The sequence below is a fragment of the Myripristis murdjan genome, chromosome 22 (assembly GCF_902150065.1).
Source record: "Myripristis murdjan chromosome 22, fMyrMur1.1, whole genome shotgun sequence".
NCBI classification, from domain to species: Eukaryota; Metazoa; Chordata; class Actinopteri; order Holocentriformes; family Holocentridae; genus Myripristis; species Myripristis murdjan.
The window spans coordinates 24,473,402-24,499,938 of NC_044001.1; the positions used below are offsets into that span (position 1 = coordinate 24,473,402).

At 41.7% G+C, this 26,537-nt stretch overlaps 1 protein-coding gene across 5 annotated transcripts in view; it reads left to right on the forward strand.

The window, feature by feature from the left end:
• The window catches only part of LOC115354154 (zinc finger MYM-type protein 4-like), a 36,864-nt gene that overhangs the window by 7,427 nt on the left and 2,900 nt on the right, over positions 1-26,537 (forward strand). For 2 of the 5 annotated variants that reach the window (XM_030044364.1, XM_030044366.1), the window contains exons 3-28: positions 295-347; positions 899-1,036; positions 2,341-2,404; positions 2,838-3,034; positions 3,488-3,612; positions 4,226-4,460; positions 4,644-4,859; positions 5,963-6,113; positions 6,304-6,419; positions 7,220-7,567; positions 7,728-7,878; positions 8,602-8,777; positions 10,175-10,358; positions 10,736-10,849; positions 11,637-11,680; positions 11,928-12,057; positions 18,458-18,603; positions 19,303-19,417; positions 19,739-20,134; positions 20,740-20,816; positions 23,377-23,509; positions 23,653-23,804; positions 24,046-24,160; positions 24,876-25,133; positions 25,594-25,705; positions 26,103-26,171. In XM_030044364.1, coding sequence (XP_029900224.1) covers positions 295-347; positions 899-1,036; positions 2,341-2,404; positions 2,838-3,034; positions 3,488-3,612; positions 4,226-4,460; positions 4,644-4,859; positions 5,963-6,113; positions 6,304-6,419; positions 7,220-7,567; positions 7,728-7,878; positions 8,602-8,777; positions 10,175-10,358; positions 10,736-10,849; positions 11,637-11,680; positions 11,928-12,057; positions 18,458-18,603; positions 19,303-19,417; positions 19,739-20,134; positions 20,740-20,816; positions 23,377-23,509; positions 23,653-23,804; positions 24,046-24,160; positions 24,876-25,133; positions 25,594-25,705; positions 26,103-26,171 — 4,015 coding nt within the window. The remainder of the gene's footprint in view (positions 1-294; positions 348-898; positions 1,037-2,340; positions 2,405-2,837; positions 3,035-3,487; positions 3,613-4,225; positions 4,461-4,643; positions 4,860-5,962; positions 6,114-6,303; positions 6,420-7,219; positions 7,568-7,727; positions 7,879-8,601; positions 8,778-10,174; positions 10,359-10,735; positions 10,850-11,636; positions 11,681-11,927; positions 12,058-18,457; positions 18,604-19,302; positions 19,418-19,738; positions 20,135-20,739; positions 20,817-23,376; positions 23,510-23,652; positions 23,805-24,045; positions 24,161-24,875; positions 25,134-25,593; positions 25,706-26,102; positions 26,172-26,537) is intronic. The other 3 variants (XM_030044367.1, XM_030044365.1, XM_030044368.1) reach the window with 3 other exon arrangements.

A 26,537-nucleotide genomic window follows, 5' to 3' on the forward strand; every position in this document is an offset into this window, starting at 1 on the left:
CTCCTGATAGCCTTAATTATGATCATACAATTACTTTTTCTGTTAAAGAACGGAATTGGTGGGTCAAACGTCAAAAAAACATCTGAATGGGTCAAGAAAACTGCAGTTGGTGCATCTCTAGTGTAAAATACTTGTTTGGAATGTAACCCAATGTCGGCTGATACACAGCCAACACCGACCACTGTCAACTGGTGTTTGTGTTGGCCTGCTCAGAGCCCAAGCAGTTTACAAAGTGTTGGCTGAAGTTAACAGTAGTTTAATTGAGCCTTTCTGTCTTCTCCCCCCGTTCATCAGATGCAGCTGCCCTGAACCAGACAGCAGAGACAGAGGACAGCCAGCAGGGAGAGGTTGGCATCTACAAACTCCATCAGCCGCTCTTTATTAACACTGGTCCTCTCTGATTGGTTATTTCAAAGGGTTTGAAATAATGAGGTTTTGCTGCTTTGCGTGTTATATTTAAAGTGGATGTAAGTTAAAGTAGTTTAGTTCATTAGTTTATTTGTTACAGAGAAATACAGATAACATTGAGGTCAGTGTATAGTGTGCTGTAAATGTACATTGCCAGAGCAAATTTCCAACACAGAACATCCTTGATGGGCTTTAGTCCGATCAATCAGTAAACTTGACATTTTCATTTCAAAACATGTACTATATGTAATTACAGGGGAAAAAACACAACAGCAAAAACATGATAATTATTCTAACTTAATGTGCAAATTAAGGTTAATTTATGCAATGGCTACAGATTTGTTCTGATTAATGGTAGTTTAGTGACGTTAGACTACACATGAATCACATATAGGTGAGACTAGCCTGTGAGGATCCTTAGAAATATGTATGGTATTGATGGATAACAGTGTTTAAGGTATTTTTTTTATTGATACGTCTATTATTTTAGAGGTCAGAGGCAGCTCCAGTGGAGGACAGTAACCCCCCCATCAACATTAAAGACGAGCCCATTGATGAGGGGTACGACGCTGCACTGCTGCCTCAGAGCTCCATCAGACAGATCAAAGAGGAGCTTGAGCATCAGGAGGTGGGCAGAACAACACCTACACAAACATGCATGATGTGACACCTGTGACGTGGAGATTTGGAGCTCACTCACTTCACAGGAATGAACAAACAGCAAAGTTAGGTTGAAAAAGAGCTCATAAGGCCCGTTTCCACCGCCGGAACTTCGGAGTAATTTTACAGGGTCGGGGCCGTTGTCGCATGTCTCCACCACCGGAACTACCCCGAAGGAGAGAGTTCCGGAACCTTTACAGGGGCTAAAAAAAGGCCCTGCCTCGGGGTAGGGACTCTGAGCGGCCCCAAAAAACTCCTGGGTGGGGCTTGGGGTTTACTTGGTGCTGATTGGATTTACTCGCAGCACGATATGGTGTCAACAGAAAGCAACAAAATAGCCAGCCGCTAGCGTTAGCTTTAGCTAACGTTAGGCGTCCCTAGCAACGGCCAACACCACCAAGCTAATGCAAACGTGCTAGCTAATGTTAGCTAACGCTAACAACACACTTTTTAACTGGCATTTTTAGGGACGGTAACGTTAGCTTTAGGGAACGTTAGCTAACGCTAACAACAGGCTTTTTAGCCGGCATTTTAGGGACGCTAGCTTTAGCTTTAGCGGACGTTAGCTAACGCTAACAACACGCTTTTTAACAACATGCATTTTGATGCCCTGGTCATGGTTGCGCAACCGCCCGGTAACTTTACAGGAACCTTCCTGCTCCTCGGCCTCTCAGTGGAGACACGGCAGGTGAGAGGGACGAGCGAGAGGACGTTCCTGTAGTAGCTCCTGCCCCCCAAATACTACCAGGAACATTCTGGTGGAAACGTGCCTATAGTGGTCCTGTGTGTTAGATTTGGCAACATCAGTGCACTGAGGTAGCTTATAGTTAATGTAGCTGTGGGTTCAGTGTAACTTAAATATGTATCCCTGAACCCATTGAACTATACACAGTAAAATCACACAGTAAAATCACACAGTAAAATCCGAAAGGACGCAGTAAAGTTTTTTCAGTGAGTTTGTCGTATTGAAATTTTGACTCTGCGACTGAATTCCAACTCTTCATACATGAATGTAAAAATAATTATAACCATATTACATCAAACACGAATGTAACAGTTCAGTTTGTCAAAAAAACAAATCTTATTGGGGACCCACTGGGTTTCCCTAGGACCAACGCAGCTGAGCACCTGTGGGCCTCGAGGACTCACTACATTGAAAGCCCTTCAACATCACTGACTCGGTGTCAGCTTTTCTTTGCTTTACACGTCCTGACACGTAAGCTCCTCCTGCTTGGTTGTGCACATCTAATTTATTGTGTGTCCTGGTTCTAGGAGGAGCTGAGGATCAGCTCTGTCTACTCTGTAGGTGGTGGGAACAACTTTGTCTCCCCTACTGGTGAGTTGATCTGCTCATTTATTATAGTATGTTTTCCTCATCACCTGATATCACATCTGCTATTTCTCCAGTTTACTTAAAAAACAACAACTGTGTGTGTGTGTGTGTGTGTGTGAGAGAGAGAGAGAGAGAGAGAGAGAGAGAGATTCTTGATAAACCAAATTAGTGTAAATTTATGTGGAATTATAAAATTAAAGGGCCATACCAGTGATTTTGCATGTTTGGCCAAATATCTACAAAATGTACATACTTTGTTTCTGCTAATCTTTTCCCAAAGCAAGCAGTTTTATTTTAGAACTCCAGTTTCATTTTCCCTACCTGTTATCACAGGAGGGGGACAAAATTGATTGACAGAAGAATTAAATTCTCTTTTTTTTTTTTTGTGAGAACATACAACCTTGTCTTGATAAGCTCCTCATCTTGCCCCCTCAAGTTCCAGCTCCTGGCCCGCCCCCCCAGCAGGCTACCATCTTCATCCCAGGTAGAAGTGCTGTCCTACAGGCTGCAGCTGTGGCTCCTCTCCCTCTCAGACCTCCAGTCCCAGGTTCACTTCAGGCTCTGGCTCCAGTGGCCCCACCCCCAGCTCAGCCCCCCATCCCTGGCAGTGTCCGCTGCAGTGGCTGCTCTAAGGTACTGTTGGAATTTGGCTCTTCATCTGCTAGTGTTTATTTTGATTGTAGGAAAATAGCAACAGTGACAGAGTATGGAAGAGTCAGGAAAGAAAGCTTTTGTTTGACTCCGTCCTAGGCCTGTAAGGGCACAAAGCCTCAGGAAGTATAGATAAAGTCTTAAACGTATTACCAGGCTGCACTGTGTGGTGAATCTGTTTCTCTGGTGTTTGTTTTGTTTTTGCTTTTTTGTTATGCTCAGTGGCTTCTGTGATATATATATTTTCTACATTTTTCCCATTCATTATAACTGACAGAAAATATAGCCTTCTATGTGAAAATTGTTTCACTTGGGCCTATCTGAACTACTATACTACTATATTGATTTTTTACATAATTTAGCTTTTTCCACTTCATAAAATTGATGCAGCCAGACACTTAAACATGCTCTCCGTTGCTCTGTAAATGCATCTAGGTTCTGCTCAAAGGCCAGACGGCGTTCCAGAGAAAAGGTTCGACCCAGCTCTTCTGTTCGACAGTCTGTCTGACCGGCCATCTGCCCCCTGCCGTCAAGGCCCGAACCTGCTTCCAGTGCAACAAGTACGCCTCTGCACGTTTTTCCATCTGGACTTAGCATGCATTTTGCACCTGTTGTGTCTAGATAAGATTTAGCAGGATTACATTCACACCTTACATATCTGCATTTTTGATGTTCACGTTAAATCAGATATTTCCCTTCGGAAAAATGCAGAATTTCATGTCGTCCTGTGTAGCATCTTTTAAGATTGACAGTGAATGCCTCATCTTGCTTTTGTCTATAACAGCGAAATATTTAAATGAAAATTACCTTATTTCATGGCTCGCTTGTGTAGACTTGCATATCTTGGCCCTTACTTTACCACTGTCTTGTCTGCTATTTTGTGATATGACAGTCTCTCTTGGCAAATTCTAAGCACCCGTCTGCTCAATCTGCTTTTTTTCTGAACGGAGTCCAAATATCTGACAAACATGGCTTCTTAAATTATGAGTAATCTTGTTGGGCTGGGTGTTTTTTTGCAGTGGAAAAAAGCTGCTAATTTTGATGCAGTTAGCAGGCTTGAATGTGTTATGGTTCTTTGGATATTTGATTTGAAATTTAGATGTTGAATATTATACATGTTTGTTTTGTGTTTCTGAGACTGTAAATATTTGCTATCTCTGTTATTTTCTACAGGGAGATAACTCAGCCTAAGGATATGATCATGATCCCACTAGATAACAATACCTACATGCACTTCTGCGGCCACTTCTGCTTGTCCGTCTTCCGACACAAGAAGAAACAGACTGAGAAGCAGCCGGACAAACGGCTGGAAAAACGGCCTGACAAACGCGTGGAGAGGAAGCCAGAGAAGCCATATGAGAAACAGCCTGAAAAGCCCTCCTGCAGTGTCTGCAGAGTCACCAACAGGGTATGAGACAGAAAAGGAGCTGCTACAGAAATTACATTTTCCAGGACAAAACATCTTTAACCTTTAGGCCTCTTGGTTGCTTAAAAATTTGGCAGTCAAGGAATTGTAGCTTATTCTCCTATCACTCTGGATAATGTTTCCTTGGTACCTAAACTGTAAAAATGTAACTGTTTCCCTCTCCAGCAGATCGAGCATGAGGTTACTCATCAAGGACGTCTGCACAGGCTCTGCAGCAATGCTTGTTTCTTAACATGGCGCAAGATGCGGCAGCTGGCCATGAACTGCTGTGAAGGCTGCGGGCTTTACTGTAACAGCAACTCAGGCTCCTGCCAGACGCTCACCATTGAAAGATCCCAGCTCAACTTCTGTAGTCCTACCTGCATCGGCACCTATAAACAGGTGTGTGGGTGTTTTTGTGGGATGTGTTTTTATTAATCTTGTGAGCTGTTTTAATATTCATTTTATGACAGATGAACACGTTTTCAGCACTTGCTTTCAGCGTTTCTGGAGTAGTTATCCACTTCCATCTTGATGTTATACTTCGTGTGCTTTTGCTCCAAATCACAGTAAAAGGTAGCAGTTGTTTGAAAAACTTGAACTGCATTAGCCAGATAAAGCATAGCTGTCACAGGTTCAAGAGAAAATAAACTGCCTCAGATGTACAAAGTTGGAGGTAAAGGAGTTTGTTTCATTCCAGATTTGACATTTCTTACTTAATCAAACTGTACTAGCTCCAGGCCTGCTGCAGCAGTGTGTGAGCCTTTCACATGTATTTTTCTCAAATTCACCATTATGGAAAAGAATTAGAGAAAGGCAGTGAATTTTTTTAATTGATCCACAGACATATCCCACAGAGTTTAGATGGTGCTCAGTTTAGATGGTGCTCAGTTGATCAGTGCGAAGAAATGTGTTGAATAGCTTGGAGGACAGAGAGAGAGAGAAACTTTCATACTTTGATACTTGTGCTCTGATGACATTTTTGAGTGTAGGTTGTGTTATTTTGTTGCTGTGAGGCTATTATACATGGTATACATAGCAAAACAGAAGGGTCATAGCAAATAAAATTTGTTGAGTGATAATATAGTTTTATACCCTCAAGCCAGTGTTTCCCCCACCATAGAGATTAGTACTTACTCCTAAGGCTTTATGGTAAACTTTTATTCCAAAAATCGTGAGTCATCTCTGATCCAGTGGAAAACATAGGCTCATTGCTTCTCCTACAGCAAAAATGATATCAAGACCTCATTCTCTTCATGCGGTATAATCCAAGTCAAGGGGATTCAGTCGTTTGCTCAGCCCTTCTCATGCATGCCACATGGCCGTTTATGAGGGGATTTCCCAGAAGTCCTCTGTGTATAAAGGTTTAAAAAAATGTGTGTGGTGGGGAAATAATGAGCAAATGAACTAGAACACTTAGTTTCAAAGGGATATCCAAACCCCCCCCCTTGGGCTGACCATCTAATCTTCTATCATTCTTTTGACCTGCTTCTATTCTCTTGCAGACCTGCAGAAAGCTGATTGAATGTGCCAACTGTCATAAGATGGTTACAGTGTCCTCCACCATCATGGAGCGAGACCAGAAGGGCAAAGTTCAGCTTTACTGTTCCTCTGTCTGTGTGGAGCAGAGCCGACCACCCAGACACATTCTCAGTGGTAGGACACAATGCAGAAACACTCAGAACCAAAGATTTGTACTGATGCATCTGCTCATATGCCACATGCTTATGTTATGCTGTAGTGTTCTGCCTGTATTTCCTCAGATAGGAGGTATCAGCAAGGACATTCCTGTCAATGTTGAGGAAACTTGAATCAAGAACATTCACATTGTTCTCCCTCTCCTCAGATACTCCATTCCCCTGCTGCTTATGTAAGGTTACTGCTGTCCCTCAGTATCACCTAGCCATGGTGGACGGCACCATTCGTAACTTCTGCTCCTATGACTGCGTCTCTACATACAGGGTAAAGCCACCAAGGAACACTCCTTTGACTTACAGAGCTAATGCATTTTATCCCACCTCTTGCAGTTATAGTGGGCAAAAAGTCAAGGCACTGAACACATATTGTAGCTTATGCAGATTGAACACAGACTACAGGACACATTAAGGCACATAAAATGATGATTTACAATTCATTTGCGCATGAGGCTTGAGTTTAGTATATAAGTATATTACAAAGAAACAAACACATGCACACACTGTGAGCACTTCATTAGCTATATCTGGTAACTAGGGCCCCCTTTTGCCCCCTGAAGTGTTTCCAATTCTTTAAAGCAAGGACATGGCAGGGAAACTAAAAGATTTGATTGTGCTCATGCTCCTTAATTTGGACTAGGGCTCTTAGGGAAAAAAAAAAGAATTTGGAGCGCCACTGCTCCTAGTAGAAAAAGTTAGTCTGGAGTCCCTTTCTGAAGTATGGTGCAATTTTGAGAGATATTTTACAGACAGATAAAGTCAGAAGTGCTGAAGTGATGAAAATCAGCAAATTTCACAAATGTATCAGTTTATGCAAATCAACTTGAACAGAAAGATCCACACACCAAATGTCTCCCATACAGGATTTTTATTATCTGCTGTTGTGGTGTTTCAAACACAAGGCTCTTCCTCAGACTTTAAATCCGAGGAAGAGCCTTGTGAATTTTACTTCAGGGCTACAACGGGAACCCTGACAGTACCACATGACCTTTTCTGCTCCTGGAGCACAGTGTATCTGGTTGTCTTGATCTTGCGTTCTCTTAACCATGCTCTGTTTTTATTGTTCAGAAAATGGAACATGCGCCTCAACCAGACTTGATGAATGGAACCTCGACTTTCAAGGACCCCTCTTTCCGAGACGTCTCCAGACCAGGGCCCTCAGTTGGTGCTAGCTCTGTCCCACCTCTCTCTAAGGACTTCTCATCTCCTATGTCATACCCCGGCCACCATCCCAGCCATACCTCGGTGCCCCCTCTGCTACCTTCATACCCTACAGTCCGAGGCCAAGCTCTGGCTAAAGCTCCGCCTGGACAACACCCAAAGCCAGGAGAAAGCAGTGCAAATGACCCCTCCAAACTGACCTGCCATCAGTGCAGCACGCAGTTTAGCACCAAGCCACTGCTATTCAGTCATCAGGTAAGAAGCAGCAATTCCCTGTACTACTACCATGACTACTCCATAACTGTAATTTTAACCCTGATAAATACCAGTCTGGTTCTACTATAGCCTAACTGTGATGAGTACCGACAATATTGATAAAGAAGATGATAATAGTAACAATACTTTTTGCCGCCAGGGTCGTATATCTATGTTCTGCAGTAAGACGTGCTGTGAACAGTATAAAACCCAGAGAAACATCCTGGTGCCGTGTGAGTACTGTAAACTGGAGAAAGTGCACTTCGACGTCATCAGCTACAACCAGCAGGACCTGTTTTTTTGCAGTGAGAGTGAGTAACACTACAGTGATCTGAGCTTTTGCTTAATCTTTATTTTTTTCCCAACTTTATTTTTTTTCTGGAGTATCCTAATAGTTCACTAGACAACATCTATCAAAGCTATAGTACAGAGGTTTTGTCAAACACTGGCTGCACACAGTTATTATGTATGTCACGAGGTGAACCCTAATCCTTCATCTGTGCACCAAACTTCTCTAGGACGCTTTTGATACCCACTGTAGACATTAACTAATGAGAGTGACTGTCATGTTGTTTTAAGTCACAAGGCAATGCAATACAGAAATGTGATAAGAAGATATCTACACAATAACTAATGAACCACATGGTACCTTTCTCCTGCCATCTGTTCCTTCTTCAGCTGCTAGAGTTGTGGTGTACAACATTTTGATTGAAATGTAGCTGGCTTTAAGTCCCAGATGTGTAAGTAAATTTAGGCATTGAATAAAATTGGAAATTTTGCCTATGCTGCTCTATAACTGTCAGTTGAGCTTTGTCTGTGGATGGTCAGTTATAATTTTCAAAGTGCTGATGCTTCAGCCAATAGATTACCAACCAAAAACAGTGTTCTCTCAAAGCTGGCTGCCAGCCAAGCTTTTCAGTTGATTATTTAAATTTTAATGATTTTAAACCACCAAAAAATCAATCATTCACTGCATGTGTTGGCTGACATGTACAAATGAAGCACTAATTCCATTGTGTCTGTCTCTTTCATAGGCTGTAAGCTACTCTTCAAACACGACCTGACCTCTCGTAATAAGGATCAGCCATGGCGTCCCTGCACATACTGCTCTAGTATCGGGCAGAAGATGCTGCACAGCCACTACGGTGGCAGGTTGGAGGAGTTCTGCCGCCCCCATTGCATGTCCCAGTACACTGTTCTCTACTATGGGGTAGGTAGATATGTCTACCGTATCACATACATGTTCGGTACCTGCTGGTTGCAGTGCTTCACTGAAGCACATCCATTTTATACCCATTTCCTTGTAATTCAGCAGGACACGTTTGGTATTCTTGGAAACCTTTAGATGTCCTCTACAATTTCAAATAAATTTGTGTGTTCGAGCAAAGCACAGCCAAGCAGCATGCATTTGTAGACAAAACACACCGATGGGACCAGTAGAGTTCAAGAGGTTAAATTAAAACAAGTCTAGTTGAAGTCGCACGACCACTGCAGCTTGAACCACTGAAACTGGATAATGCTATTTGCGTGTGTGATTGCGTATATGCACCAGGATAAAACCCCATGAAATCAAGCATGGAGCAGAAATGCCACGTCTACTGTCTGTCTGTCTGATTTAACCAGTTCACTCCCCTTCCTGCAGGACAGTAGAGCCCATCAGCAGTCGTTATGTGCGGTCTGGTCCCAGCAGCCGGGGCAAGACCATTCCTAGCATGCAGCCATTCTGTCCTCTGCTGGCTCCGGGGACAGGAGTTTTATTACAGCTTTTTAATTTGGACTGTTGTAACAATCTTTTTAATCACACTAATGCTGTTTTAAATAAACAGTGTTAGCTTAGGATAGTAAACCACAATACAGTAGCAGTAAATACTGCTGCTGAATTAGCTGCACAGTCTGTCATCTGTAACTGGATACATCCCTACACACCCCTACATACAAGCAAACATATAACCTAGATGTAATTTCAAAATACCTCTTGTGTTCCTCTTAGCTGGACAAATTGCCTCCAGCTCCAGATTTTTGTGGATGTTTTTTTCAACAATGGTGTGTCACTCACTGATGTAAAGATAGACAGACGGACTCAGGGCATTTGTCACTCTTGGCCGGCTGTGTCTGTATCTGCCTTCATGACCCATATTAGTCGACTCCTACACAGTAGACCCTTTTCACAGCAGCTGTTCTGACAAAATAGCAGGCAAACACAGGTGTTACTAATGCCATTAATTAAGGTTCTGTTCCCTTCAGTTCTAACAGAGCCGGGGTTCTGGTGTTCTGTATTCTGGTCCATTGGAAAGACTATAATGAAATGAAATCAAATGGAATCTTGATTAATGTCATTAATAACACCTGTGTTTACATGCCATTTCATGTAAATATTGTTGCTGTGAAAAAGGTCTCATCACTTCATGATACTGTTAACCCTGTCAGGTAGGATATACACAATTCTGAACACTGCTGTGTCACATACAATGTGTCACGTACAATCCAAACACCCTAAATACTCACTCATAAAGGTGCCGTGTACACACACGGCTGGTTTGTCTTCATTTTTTTGTGCGTCCTTTGTTTATCCCTGTTGTGTCTCTCCTCCCTCCCCTCCCTCTCCAGATGGCTCGGTGTGACAGTTGTAGGAAGCAGGGCTACATGACTGAGAAGCTTCAGTGTCTGGGTTCAGTCCGCAACTTCTGCACCCTGCCCTGCCTGCTTCAGTACTGCTCCCTGCATTTTGAGACCAACCAGCGGAGCACCAGCAATGGTACTGGCAGTGCCTCGGCACCTCTAACTCCCTACGGTAAATGTGTAGTGTAGTATTGTTGCTTCATGCTCACAGTCAAACATGATGACATGATTTAAAGTCATATTAGGCTCTCAATTCCTGTCAGGCGCCAGAGTCGTCTTAGGCACAACGCGCTCTCCATGTACTTGACATTTAAGTGCATTTATTTACACAATAGTAGACCCACTATTCTCCCCCCCTCCATCCCTCACTTCTGCTCATAAAGCACTTCAGATTTCTTGACATCTGTGCCTCTGTGAACATTCCCCTCATCAGGAGCTCAGTTAGTCATTTTGAGAGTGAAAGGTTTTAAATCTGTTAACCTGATCAATGGCCATTCTCGGTGTCACAGGTCGAACAGCCATGAATCCCCTCTTTCTCTCCCCTTCCAGCTCCAACCCAGCCCCACCACTCCTCTAAGATGAACCCTGTAATCGCAGATGTCGTCTCATTGGCCAGCGGCTCTGCCACTCAGCCCCATGTGACCGCAGACACTGCTCTGACTGGTCAGTTCATATCACTGTGCATGGGAAATACAGCTCAGTGTGACTAGCAGATGTTATGACTGGACACTGTCTGAAGCTTTATCCTCAATGAAAAACAACTCAAAACACTAGTGTATTTGTTACAGTCTTACATTCCAGGTGGGGCGTTAAATTTTTAAAGGTACACAGTACTTTTATGGAGCTTTAGCACAGTCTAGTGGCTATTCCCATCCACGTCTGTATACAAACTCAAGATCATGGGAGTATTAAGATGAATAGCACTTCATCTATCACGTTTAGAGGCAATATTTTTATACTACAACACAAGTTAGGTTCACTCAAAAGGTTCAATTTTTAAAGGAGCTACAAGAAAGAGTCGGGCAGCAGACATATGAAACAGAGAAAACATATTTTAGGCTGCAAAAAGTTGTTTTGAGCATATTGTGTGACAGATATATGTACGCATGTTGCAAAACAAAACAAAGGTGCCGGACGACTTGGCAATTTTAAAAGCTGAAAATCTCGGCAGCCATCTTGGTAACTGGGTTGACTGGTATTCAGCAGCAGCAGCAGCAGTTGTGAACCCCTCTTGCTGTGTTGCTGCTTAAACTTTGGAGCAAGAAAATTAGCACATACTATACCTTTCTCAAAAGTACTAGCCAGAGGTGCATGTTCTGTGTCTTTATTTTAGTCTTACGTCCTTTTAATCTATATAATAATAAACAAATTAGCTGAATGAGTGACTGTTTGTACCTCTCATAGCAGGGTTTGAATGCAGTCTGGTAATTTTGTTATCTCTGTTTTGTAGGTGCACTTCCAACCTCCAACGCCCATGACAAGAACCTAGATAACGTAAGTGATAATAATGAGATTTTAGGTTTTATTAAAATTTGGTGCAGTTGCACTTTGGTCATCAAACTGTACGGGGGGCTGAGCATCTCTCTCAGCACTCTGAGATGTTGGTGATGAGAGGTAACTTGCAACTGTTTTTCAGTAAGCAGAGTTTAAAAATAAACAAGACCATGATGGTATGAATTCTGTTTTACAGTGTATATTGTTTGTGAACATTGCAAAATGTCAGGTTTGTTTGTATCTCCAGGCCAGTACCCAGACTGATGCCATGCGTGTGCCTGCGTCCCGTCGCCGTCAAATGAAGAACAAGTCGGTTTTGTGTCGCCCCTTCACCATGGACCAGGAGATCCTTTGCCAGATGCCCACAGAATCAGCAGGTAACAGCAACAACCGTTCACACTAGCTGAGACACTTCAGCCATGTTAGGACTCCTCCATCTTACATCTATCTTGCATTACACTTCAGCAGCCACTGGGGTACAGTCTTTCACACATTTAGCCAAGTGGAACTGAATGTGCATATCGTAATCCAAAGCATGGCTGTCATGGCTGTTCCTGAGGATAGAGCAGTAGTCCTTTTTTAAATGTATCCACATATATATAACAAACATTTACTGGTGCTAACAAACCAGCCGAATTTACTTTACATAACATGGTACACACCTCTGCCTTAGAGGTTTCAACCAGCTGTGCAGTTGTGAGTTGATTGCATGGTACTAATGTTTTTTAGTCGATAAATGGGTTCAGTCGCAAACCACAGAACTTGACTGGAAAGGATGGTCATATAGTTGCCATAAATCGTTTGACTTATTTTGGTATGAAGGTGCATTGCTGCAGCAGATGCCATTCTCATGTCAAAAGAGTTATTGGCTGAGGTTCAGAGATCTCTATTTTACTTTACTGTCCACCAGTAAGTGATCATTCCCACAACAACATTGTGGAAAATACTTGACAGTCATTTTAGTTGCACTGAAGGAACTAGCCAAGATCCCCAGGCCTTGCCTGAACTCTCCAATATAGATCTTTGTCACAATCCTCCACAATATCTCTCCATCTATTCATTCATTCATTGATTAATTGCTCACGACCAGCTATTTCAACAATTGCCCCAGCTCAGCTAGCTAGCCCCGCACAACCTGACGAGCCTTCTGCTGAAATGTGCACGTCTCCAGCACCATCACCAGAACCTCAGCGAGATACCCAACCATGTGACGGCATACCCGCACGCCTGACTGGACGCCATTTCCTGGGCAAGAGGGAGACGGGCAACTTTGACTGCAAAGTCTGCTCCAAATATAAGAGGAAGAGAGTAGTGGAGGATGAAGAAGAAAAGAAGAAGAAGAGGGGGAAAGCGGAGAGGGAGGTTGGTGAGGAAGAGGAGCAAGAGAAAAAAACAGAAGAGGAGGAGATGAAGGCAGTAAACTCAGATGATGAGAAAGACGGGGAGAGGGAACAGAAAGAGAACGTGGTAACGGGGAAGGACTGTGAAGAGGACAATGAAACGGGGAAGAGGCAGACGTCATATTACTGTAAGATGTGTCCTGGCGAGCCCAGCCTCTGTCCGGTACCCTGCTTTGAGCTTTACCACACCAGACTCATCTACCAGTTGGCTCCTGAGCTGGAAACACAAGGTGAGCTTCCAAAATAATCCAAGTAATAATAGCAGTAATGCCATTTAAATGCTAAACACATGGCAACATCAAAACACCACTGTTCTCAGTACAGCAGTGTATGTGTGCATGATTGTCGATGGTGATAATTTTGATGCTGATACTATTAGATTTATGACAATGTGCCATTTATGTGATTAATTGAAATTTAAATGCATTTTCAATTGAATGTGACTGACTTTTGATGAGGGTCGAGTGTGTCACCCGAGTGTTTCTCTCCACAGCATCCTGATATCCAGACATGAGAGGTTAACTTCCACCGTCACCATGGAGGCAGATAAAGACAACAGGCTTCATGGTTTTGTGCCCACAACCACATCCCTCTGATGTCAACTCCTTTGTTTGTCGTTTCTGTTGTTGTTGTCTGCTGAGTGAACCAAGTATGACCCAAACCCCATTCTCAGTAAGGGAAGAATTATTTGAACTGCAGACAGAGCCAGCATTGTTTGTCATTATTATTTATGTTCTCGTTTTGCAAATTTGCAGCACACTGCAGTTTTTTGCAGGGACATTCATAGAAATCTTTAACTATAGCTCTCCAAGTCAGAGAGTAAACTCGAGATAACAGTATTCATGATCTGGTCATTCTTGAGATCTTATTTCCTTGGCTTTACGTACATTGTGTTCCAATGATGAACAGACTGAGTGGTGGGAGAACAGATGCCAGACAGACTGGTGGACTGAGCCTGGCTTTGATGTACTGTAACAAGCATAGCACATTAGTAAAAAGTTTCAAGAGAATATTTAGTCACACACTGTTACATACATTTGTTACGTTGTATGGACTCGATAGCGATTTCTGTTGATCAGGATCTGGTTGTCACATTTTTTCAGGTTCCTATATGGTATGATAAACACTAATATGTGTTTTTTCTATCCCTGGATTTCAGGATGTTTCAGTTTGTCATTTTAGGCTCTAGGCTGAAAGGTTATTCACTACTCACCAATTTTCACTTGCAATAATAAACCAAATTTCAGTATGCAACTTGATCATTTGATCATTTTTTATTTTTGAATCCAGGTCACTCGTGCCTTGCTGCTTGCCTGGGTGCGGCCCACTGAGTGGCTTATTTAAAATCTTGTTAAACTGTGATCTGACCCATAATTTGGGCCTGATGCCTGTACTCTTTTGTTACTTGATGCCTGTCTGAGCAGATGTATCTTTTACACTGTTACTGGTCATAAATAGCTGAACTGTCACTGGTGCTGGAGACAGAACCATTGCTGGGAGGGTTTGTGAAGCAGGTCAGTGTACAACCAGAGCAAACCCATGAATTGCCAATTTCAAAAGGAGGTAAACTGTGCTGCTACATTTGTTTTTACATTGAATCACTTAAATACTTAGTGGTGTTGATCTACTAAATACTGAGTTCACATTAAATGATTGCATTGTTTGATGTGAATTCCTTATCATTGCGTTTGCCCGATGTATAGTGGATTTTCACCCCAGTACAGATCAGAGATGAAGTAAGTGTGTGTGTGTGTGTGTGTGTGTGTGTGTGTGTGTGTGTGTGTGTGTGTGTGTGTGTGTGTGTGTGTGTGTGTGTGTGTTTAATGTCTAGAAAGGGCACCATTTGATTCTCTTGTTCTTGATTCCACATATAAAAAAGTAAAAAGATGTTTGGGCGGATGATATGTGCTCTCATTGTCAGGTAGAGGTGAAAGAAATTGCCTGTCAGAAAAGCAAATAAAGCGCAAGGATTTGGATGAACGGTTTTGCAAAGTCCTGACTAGTTTTTGAGGTCCTTGGATTTGGATGCACGATCATCCAGTGAGGATGTGATCTCATCCTGTTGTGCCAAAATCCAGCCAAAGAAACAGTAGGGCATGACCTCTAAATGACGAGTGTTTGGCAATGGAGAGCACAGCACACAACGAGAACTAACGCATCTCCATCCAGTCGGTCTTGGCTTGGTGCCCTATCCAGTAAAACCTGGACAGACCGCAGAGATGGATCTGCCACATCTAAATGAGGCCGTAGTTTACCTAAGGTTTTGTGGTAACTTAACGGACCATACCAGTTATTTTGCATTTATAGCGTAATATCCACAAAATGTATATACTTCCTGCTAATTTTTTCCTAAGGAAATAGACCTCCAATATTGTGTTTCCTCCATTTTATACAGGCATTGCTTTCCATTCATTCCACTATGATGTGAAAATGAACTTTCAGAGACTTCAAACTTTCTTCACACCAGTATTCCATCACCATAATAAAGTCGTCCACATTGGTTTTCCTAAAAGCAGCAGCACTGTTGTGTTTTGATAACATGAAATTGGGTGGAATGAAATGGTCTCTCCATTGGGAAAAAGTCCCCTGCATGATTTGCAAAATGTTTTAAAATGTAAAAAGAGGGCAAATTGTAGTGGGCCAAACATTCAGAATCACTTGTATGGATGCTGAGTTTATGTACTGATAGTTTAGTTTAATAGTAATGTCTGATGTTAGATGAAGATGAGTGAAGGTTTATTTATTTTCTGATGGTGATACTCTGTACCCCACTGCTCGTGCATTCAGATTGTAAGCCAGAACAGAGTTCAGTTCACTCAATTCAGGTGCTGAAAAAAATGGCATAACCTTATGTCCACCCTACTGAGAAATAAATGTGTCCATATTGTGGTCTGCATTTCAAATTGAAAGTGAAGTGATCCCAGTGCTACACTCAAGTACAGAAGTTGACTTTGTGTTTTATGACCAAATTTGTAACACAGTTGTAAATGTTTTTTTTTTTTTTTTTTTTTTGTATTACTGATGCAATGCAGTAATAACCCCCACCACCACCCACCCCCACCACCACCACCACCCTTTTTTTCCTCCCGTTTATAGTATTAAACTAATAAGAATGAATGTTCTTATTGATATGGCTGAGCTTGTGAACAGTTGTTTGCCTTTTGTAACTATTGCCACCACGTTCTGAATAAGATGTCTGTTTTGTTGGACACAAGAAGGTGTAATAAACATAATTTGTGAATCGTGTTCTTGTTTTAATTCTCAGACGTTTGTATAAATGTTTATTCCACATGACTAAATATGACTCATACACTTGATTAATATACCTCAATATGAGGGGATAGCAATGTCCCTCTGTGTTGATACGTAAACAGAACAGGGCATGACACCTTTGAGAACATTTTTACGTCAAATTCAGCATAAGCTCCCATGTCTTCACCGTAAGAATGCCTCTGCAATGGTCCGTACAATAAAGGAATATATAAAAATTTAAAGCTATGACAGATAAACAGAATGGTAACAGTAATCAGGGCAAGGCATGAACTTTTTCAGCATCATTATTTTGCTGTATGAGAATTAGGGTTTTCATAATTGGGATTAGAACTCATACAGGACACAGTTTATAGAATATAACTTAGTAAAGGCTTTGTCCCTACAGAGCAAACTGGTAGCACAGTTAGTACTTTGCTCCGTGCTGTTTTTAATTAAGAGCTCAAAATTTGCCTTGTGCTACCATATTCAGAAAAAAACTCAGCAGCCATGAAGGTTCAAGAATCAAGAATGGATGAACTCAAGTGTTGAGACATTCTTATAATAATTCAGAAACTATTCATGATAGAAACGTCCTATTTAACACACAGGTTCCACCTTTAGAGTGAGGGAACTGATGAGATGTGGAAGCACTGTGCTATGTAAACTCTGATATCATAGAGGGAAAAACATTGTAAATTGGAGGTACTATAACTACTAATGTACAAACATCATATAAATAACCACCTATGTGCGATATGAAGATGTTGATGTAGAAATATTTGCTTATTAATATCTTAATTACCACATTAAATGAATGAATCATCAAAACTGCATTGTTTAGTTTATCATGTTGATTTTAGTGGTAGATTAGATCGCTCAGTTGCCTCACACTCAATTTCCAGGCCATTTTCTGGTTTTCTGTTTAATTTCATTTGCTACAGTCAGAATTAAAGGAGAAGAGCCTGGGGAAAACTCTGAAATACCATCTAGTCATCACTAATTTAATTTTAAACTAGACTTCATTCATATTCTGTATTTTTGAATGGAGACAATTCTTTAAAATAAAAAAAAAAAAATAAAAACATGCCAAAATAATCAATTCCAAAAAAGCAAAAGAATGGTGATATCAAAGCATGGAAAGTCATCAAGCAGTTCTTAAACAAGAAAACGGCAACTTGGACATCCGTTCACAATTTGTTGATAAACTTGGAGCTATACACACAGCAGTATGTTGTATATCAGTAGCTACCTGTTTACTGAAGGTTAGTCAGCCACTGGGCAGATTGTTTGAATACTGATCGACCTACTGTCGTCATACTGGAAACTGAAGATATTTCCCAAGAGGTTAGTGTGGCAGATTTAAAAAAAAAAAAAAAAAAAAAAAAAAAAAAGACCAAAGAAGGACCTGAGATATTAATTATCCTGCTGTACTAAAGTGTTTTTTGAGGGTTTAGTAAAATTACTGGTTCTGAAGTTGGTCAGGTAAGATATTTTTCAACGTGAAAGGCAATTGTAATTGCTAGTGTAAACAGCTGACCTGATGTATACAAGGGATTTCTCTCATTTCATGTTTACTTTATTATTTTTAAAACATTCATCAGCAAGAATCATATTCTTGTCATCAAAATATACATGTGAACTGGCTCTGCGCATGACACACTGCACCTTCCCCAGTTCTAGGGTGCTCACTGTAATTTCACCATTTAAGGGAAATTGACAGTGAAATAGTTTTTCTTCAGAAACAACATACACACGCACTTTGTATGTTTGAATTCTTCAACTCAGGAAGCCTGAGTGATGCAGTAGTTGTAGCTTGCCACAGGTTTTGGGAATGGACATACATTCTTAAGTCAAAGTAGTGGTTATGCTCATGTTGCATAAAATAATAAGTGGTATGAATATGGCTGATTAATTTAGAACATTTAAGGCTAAAGAAGTGGTTATGAAGATTTTGGTGATTTGGAAAGGAATTGTGCCAGCTTTGTGGCATGTGTAGATGAAAGGTCATCATTTCTACTAATCTCGCTTCATCTGTTCTTGTCTCTCTTCTCTTGCTCCACTTGGATTCTGCCTTTGTCTTCATACCTTTCTTCTTCTGCCCTCCCTGCCTCTTCCTCCACTCCAGGTCTGTCTATGCTCTCGTTCACCTCCTCAGAAGGAGAGGAGAAGGTGAAGGTGGTGATGGTACCGGTCCCAGTCCCAGTCTTCATTCCAGTGCCCATGAACATGTACTCGCAGCACACGCCTGTTCCAGTGGCCATGACCATGCCTGTATGTCCCGTCAGATCAGAGCACATTACATTATAAATTATAACATTTCATACATACTGGGGGTCTTTACAGCAGCAGGTAGTAGGACGCTGAGATAGAGGAAGGACGGTATCAAACAGTAGTAGCAAGAAGACAATACTGTGCCGCTTGTGGTTTTAAGAAGTTTTAGTTCTTAAGTTAAAAGAATTTTGCACAAATCTCCACATGCACTAGTATACCTGTTCATTTAGGCTTTTAAAGATGGACTGCTTGGTATTAAACATAACAATCAACAAATACAACACAAAAGCAAATTGGGTTGAAATATATGAATGAAAAGTTTGAAAATATATAAACTGTCACATCTGTGGCATATGCAAAACAGCAGCAGAACAAAGTCAGGCAACCAAAATAAATCACTTCTTGTTATTTAAGGTTCCTGTTAGTAGTGGTAAGGTATTACTTCATACCTATAACACATTACATATTAACATAATCTTTAGTAGTTTATTTGGGTCTTACATAGCCAGATACTAGCTCTGATTAGATGACGATTAATATCGTGTAAATCCACTTGTGCGCTTGTTAAGTGCATCCGATTTTGTCATCTGATAGGGAACAAGATAAAAAATAGCTTGCTGTTGGACTTGACTAGAAAGCACAATGCACAAAGTTTTGTCACAGATTCACTGCCTGAGCTGCTGTTTCTTTGTTCTGCAGGTTCCAGTGCCTGTAGTGATACCATCACGGAACAAGGAGGTGAAAGACGCTGCTGTCCAATCCGAGCCCCTGACTGAGGACAAAGAAGAATTAGAGAAAAATAAGTCCCATGCAGGTGAGGATGTGGGAAAAGGTTAAACCCTGTAGACTTTGGTCACAGGCAAAAGAAATCAGCAAGCAAAAACTCTAAAAGCGGAAAGGGTTTTAGGCAGTTTGAATAATCTCATAGTAACAATCTGCTGGTTGTATCTTTACCTAAATTTCACCTCATTCAACACATTCCAACCCTAAAGCAGTTGCTAAAGCTGTTTTCCACTACCTATATTTTTCCTCTTTCTGTGATCCTTTTATAATGTCTTGTAACTTTGGAGTAATGGTCCACCAGTGATAATATAGAACATCACTTCTTTTTGTTTTTCCTGTGTGTCCGGTGCAGACCAGGACAGTTCTTACAGTGCAGACGTGGCGTCAGAGACGGTCACTCCTGTAAGCAGGGAGGATGAGGAGACGCGGAGAGAAGGGCACACAGCTCAAGCCGACCTGCTAGCTGCTGGATGTAAAGAGGGAAGCGTGGGGTCGGCTGAACCTCTAATGACTTCTGAGGCAGAGGGGACTATAGCATCACCTGAACCCCAAATCACCGCTCAGACAGAGGGGAGCATGGGGACAAGTGAAAACCAAATTACTGCCAAGGTTGAGGGGAACCCAGCATCATCTGAGTCACCCACAGCTACTCAGACAGAGAGGAGCACGGGGACAAGCAACCTGCCCAGCACCAGCACAGAGGCCCCCTCCTCGCCCTTGATGGACTTGGAGACCGACTTCCCATCTGGTGAGAAATAGTCAAACATTCAAAACCCTATCACAGTTACTGACCATTTTGATCAAGTATTATTGCTTGAAAATATAATAGTTCGACTTAAAAGTGAGAAAAAAAGAACTGGAAGATAATTCACATTCAAATATTCTTGTTCCCGTTGCTCGACTATTCTTCAGCACTGTTATCTCTGTAATCATTTGTGATGCAAATGTATTTTGTAGTTTTTTTTATACCATGGAGCAAGAACACATGTTTTGCAATTGCATTTACTGTAAACTGTTCTGAACAAATTGAGGTTTTTGAGTGACAAAATGTCCAATCCGTCATCTTCAGAATCAGAAATAATTTATTGATCCTTGAGGGGAAATTAGGTATTTCATGTGTGATGCCCATCTTGGTCCTTGGTCCTTGACTCTGGATCAGTGGCAAAGTTTTAGTCTGTGCTGCCCCAGTCGGGCAGGAGTTGAGCGGTCCTGTAGTCTGATAGATGGCTGCCCCAATCATTATCCATCCAGGTGTGATGAGGCTGTTGTGGAGCTGCAGGTTGTAACCCTCATACACACAAACACTCAACTCACACTTTAACTCACTCCCAGTTGTTGTGTGTGTTGTTGCAGAGCTGTTAGACCAGAAGTTACCTACACCACAGCGAGGGGTGAAGAGGCCCAGAGAAGGTTCCTACGGCCGGAAACGGGTACGACTACACCGACAGATCAGCAGTCCTCTTGAATCCAAAATCAACCTCTGAATTAAAGTGCCTACTCCACTCACTTTGACTTAGTTTTCAGGCAGAGGTGTTCTCACCAAATCAGCATATTAGAATCATCATTCCAGCTTCTAGTTTAGAGCACAAGTCCAGCCTGTGACTTAAGAATGTATAAAAACATTTCACTTTGTCTGTAGTTTACAATATCAGTGTAGTACCACTAAAAGCAGTTGCCAGTTCTAGAAAAAAACAAGAACTACTGACCTAAGAATAATGCTCCTTTTATGCAGCTAGACCATTCAAAACAAATCTCCATCACCTACAGTATGTACATAACTCTAGTATTTGGGACAAGATGTTTAAGGATGAACTTTTGCATTAATGAGTGTATGTGTACAGTAATTGCTATGTTCATTTGGCATACTCACAGCCATGCTGCCACCATAACTTTAATTGCTCTGTAAAAGTGTGAGGCCTAATTTGTAATCTAAGTATGAGCCCAACTAAAATTTCATTGGCTGTGGCTGTTTATAGACTACATAGGTCATAAGAAAAGAGAATACCTAAAGCTCTAAAGCAATACTACATGCATTTTTTTTTAATCTTTGTAAATGACACCTTTCAATGAGTGTCATCACTGTGGGTCTTCTTTACACCATACAATTTACAGTCAGCCTGTTGTTATTTCCTGGTTTAGCTTTCTAAACTTCTGTATCAGCCTGAATAAGCTGTCCTCCACTTCGCTCCTTTCGCTGCTTCAACTTCATTCACAGCGCCTCTGAAACCGCACCTTCTGCAGATAAACGTTTCCAAATTCCAGATCCGTCGCACCAGTGTGACTACAAGTTCATTCAATGCTGTTTACCATGCAGTTGAAAGTCTGCAGCTTCTCCACGTTTTCAAATTGTGAGTGAGAGACAAAATAATCCGAGTAATCCAGCAAGAGCTTTGTGACAGTGAACTGTATCCCTCGCTCCATCCCAAGAACGCATTTTTTCGCCTTAACTTTCGGCTTTTTACAAGAGATCTACCGTGAACCTGGAGGCTGGACTGACCCTGTTCACAAATGGAGTTTGAGCTCCCAACACTTTCAGGTGGTCAGGAATTGCTTAGTGCAGCTTTAAAGCAAGATCAGTGCACCACGACCTAAACAGGCTTTCGGAAAAGAGATCCACTTTATTCACTTTTGCGGCAGCATCTGGACATGGACATTGGTGAGCTGACACCAGAGGACCACGCATCACTCAGCAAAATGAGCCAGGGCCGCGTGGATCGCTACGGGTGTTTGTTGTTCCGCTTTGTCACTCCAGAGGAAAAATTCCAGGCTTGGTGCGTTACAGCCAACTGGGATGGATCCAGAGGAAAGTGGGAGCTCTCCTGAAATCTTAAGGAGATTCTCCTCAACACTGTTCATCAGAAGTTTCCCACTATGAACGACAGAGATGAAAGGATGCTGGTGAACTGCGTCAACAAAGTGTTGCGAACACCAAGTCAGTTTGTCTTGTGACTGGGCCCATGGCAAACTTGTCAGCCTAGGACCACTGAATTTTTGAATGCGCACAGAACAGTTCCCTACCATTTTTAGCTTGCTTGCCAAGTGTTTTCTCTTCGTTTTATATTCAACACTTTTTCTTTACCTTCAATGCCTGATAATAATAATAAGGGGTGTGTAAGTACAGCTCAATGCTGAACACATGCATTTATTGATTCCAGAGCTCCCCTCTCTCTGACTCTACGTTTTTCTTGGTAGCCTAACTATAATAGATAAGCAGATAGCACTGATTTCTGATGCTGCACATTATGGGACCACATTATGGATGGACATTAACATTATCTTCGTATTTGAGCATTTCACTCAGTTCAAAATCACTCCAAAGCCACTTAATAAAGGCAGCTTATGATAAATAAATGTAAAAATAATAATCCTCCATAATAATAATAATTTAATTATAAAATGTTCATAATTTTACAGTTGCTATCCTTTTGCAGAGACAGATGAATGACTCAGTGAGTGGCTCTGACAATATTACAAAAAAGCCAACTGGCTCATTTCCATTGTGGTTCTCTAACGAAATTAAAATAAATTAATGTAGTCATGCTTAGGACAAATCACCATTGTTGCTATAGTTTGGAATCAGTGTTTCATTGGTGTGGTTGTCTGCTGTTTGAAAGATTAAATAGCCAAATGGCCAGCATAGCATCTGTGCTTTTATAATTTTCCAGTGTAATTGGAAATTCATTCGGTGTAAAATGAAAGTCATTCAGGATTTTATGACATGCGCACTCCTCTGTGTGTGTGTGTGTGTGTGTGAGTGAGAGAGAGAGAGGGGGAGAGAGAGAGAGAGAGAGGGCTGGGTTGCTCATGTGTGCCACCTGGTGGTTTGTTGGGGGGCACTGCAGGTAGTGGTGATTAAAAACAAAAAAGCCTCTGTGCGCTCCCTTCCTCTCTTACCGTGATGCAACACAATTGACACTGCAGCAATCGTGCCAAATGAAAGCAGAGACATCTTTATGTTCCTGTGTGTGCGTCTATTCTCCGTCCATCTAGGGTCGAAGGCGGACTGGCTCACTGGATCGCAGTGCGGTGGTTTCTCCTTCAACTCGCCCCAAACTGAACCACCTGTACGGGGTGAAAGCCTGGAGGAGCTGGGCCCAACAGCGCAACACACAGCCACAAGACTGTGAGCCTCCATTCATTTTTGTCCTGTTCTGTTCAGCTCTATTCTATGGAGGACAAAATATGGCATTAACCATTTAGAAAATTACAGCCAGTTTTATACACCACACACAAGCATGCACTCACTCTGTGGTGTCGCCCTTTTAGCCCATCCACTAGTTCTCAAGGAGGACATCCTTCAGTGTGACTCTACTGAGCTGAGCTTTGCCCTGTGTCGCTTCATCAAAGAAGTGCGACGGCCCAACGGAGAGACTTACTCACCGGACAGCATTTTCTACCTCTGTCTAGGGATACAGCAGGTACACACACACACACACACACACAAAAGACACCACCATCTTCTACAGATGGACAGGCAAAGAAATGGATCATTACAAAATCATGTGTCGGGTACTATTTTCCAGCCGCTACTTGAATCATTGGCTGGTTTTCCATCTTTATTGTTTTGACTTCTTGTCTCCTGTATTTCCTTTAGTTTCTTTTCGCTCTCCACATCCCTTATCTCATTGTCTCTTTATTGTCTCCCTCCTCTTGGCACAGTACCTGTTTGAGAAGGGCCGCATAGAGAACATCTTCACCGATGAGCTGTACAATCTGTTTGCCACAGAGATCACTTCGATGCTGCAACACTGGAAGCCCAAACTACTCCCTAGTGGTACGGTCACTAACATTCATTCATCAGGGTGTCTTTCAGCAAGTTACATTTTGTAAGACTTTTTTGTATTATTGTAAGCTGTGCCTCTTGATTTTTATTTGTATGGGCTAAATAAATGATTGCCTACAACAAACACAGGTCACCATCCTGATGGGAATATTTTTTCATAAGCCCCTTGTCTCATGTATCACACCATTTTTTTGGTGCTCCATGCTGACACTTAAGCATACACTATGTTGAGTGATTGTTGGTAACTAGCATTATCTCAAACAAGAGAAAATGACCTAAATGGTGAGTAACCTTACATGACATGTTTAAGACCAAGAAGTTGAGACCTACAAGGGCCTGCCCTTCCTGTTTCCATCAAAAATGAAGGTGATGGCTGATGGGAGACTGTATACACCTAAAAATCACTGTGCAGCACATGAAAATAACACCACAAATAAACCTGGCTGCAGTAGCTACACTGTGTTATTGATAATTAGATCTATTAATCTTGTATGTGTCCACAGGCCATGCAATTAAAAATGCTATCTTCATTTTTATTTCTAAAAAATGATGATGGATAATGCTAGCAGCCTGCTGTCACTCAGCTTAGTGTATGCTGGTGTGTTAGCATGGAGTCAGTTTTGACTCCAGTGCTTTGATGTGATTCTGTCTCCCTCCCATTATGCCTCTCCTCCTCTTCCTCCTCCTCCTCCTCCTCCTCCTCTAGGTGGTGTTGCTTCCTCCCGTGTTGAGGAAGGCTATCTGTGGGAGTGTAAGCAGCTGGGCGCCTACTCCCCCATAGTGCTGCTCAACACGCTGCTATTCTTCTGCACCAAGACGTTCAGCCTCACCACGCTGGCTCAGCACAAGCGCCTCTCGTTCACCAACCTCACCCGGCAATCCAGACCCTGCAGCCGAACCGGCAAGATCCACTACCTCCGATACCAGAGATCCGGCGCCGTTACCCCCAACCAGGAAGAGACAGGTGGGTGTCGTAGGAATAGATCCATCACAAAACACAGACCCCTTAATACGTCCATAGTTTTTACCTGAAAATGTATCACGCTCCTTCATAAGCTCTTCATTTCTAGATTGAACCCCTTAATTTTAAGTTTATGTATATATCAAGCCACTTGTCTTTTGTTTGCTTGGCTGCACAGCTCTCCAATACAGTCCCATAGTGCCAGCAGACTGTAAAAGAAAATTGTCCCCAAACATACCCAAGGCACAGAGTTATGTTCTACGGAGCTGTTATCCCATCAAAAACAATTTTGTTAGCACTGGATACAGTATTTGTATTGTGACATATATGTGTTCATTCATCTTTTTTTATCTAAGGCTCTTCCAGTCTATTTTGTCTGATTCCCCCCTCCCACAAAATACAAAAATGCCTTGGGGAATATCAGAGTGATGTATTAACTTTTAGTTTGTATTGTTGTTTCTAGAGCGGTTGAAAAAGAGGCAGGAAACGGAAGAGGGAGATTTGGAGATGCCAGAAAACACCACCAACCCTCTACACTGTCCTGTTAGACTTTATGAGTTCTACCTCTCTAGATGGTGAGACACACACACACACACACACACACACACACACACACAGTAGCCACATGCACAAATAAAAATACATGCAGTTGGTAACATAAGTATTTGGACAGTGACACAGTACACATCATTTTGCCCTTGCACACCACCACAGTGGATTTGAAATGGAATGATCAAGACGTGTTTGAGGCGCAGACTTTCAGTTTTAATTTAAGGGGCTGAACAAAAATATGGCATTAAGCTTTTAGGAATTACAGCCAGTTTTCTACACCACACACAAGCATGCACTCAAACAAAAGACATGCAATCATGTGCAGGCAAACAGTCACACAGCAACACATTTTTGTGCTAAATAAAGCTCATAAAAGTGATTGTAAAGACTAAGTGTCTTCTTGCTGTCGCTCTCCTTCAGCCCAGAGACAGTGAAGACGAGAACTGACATGTTTTACCTGCAGCCTGAAGAGAGCGTCCACACCAACAGGTCAGAGCCAGTCCTGCATGTCAAAGAGACACGGTGTTGTTCTTTCTTGAGCACATCCCTGAAGTGTTTGCCCTGGAATTTTAATAGAATACCAGAAGCCCCTGACATGGTGTGGCTCTGGAACTTTATTTACATTTTTGTTGTTGTTGTTGTTGTTGTTGTTGTTGTTGTTGTTGTAGGAATACCCAATACATTAAACTGACTAAAGTAAATTTAGTTAATTTCTTGAGTTTTGTATTGAAGTACAATGCAATCATAAGAAAAAATGCCTTTTTTGTAATAAATTAATTAGATAATTATTTCAGAATTCTGAGATTAGTATTAATTATTAGTACTAATTAAAGTAATTATTAATGATCTAAATGA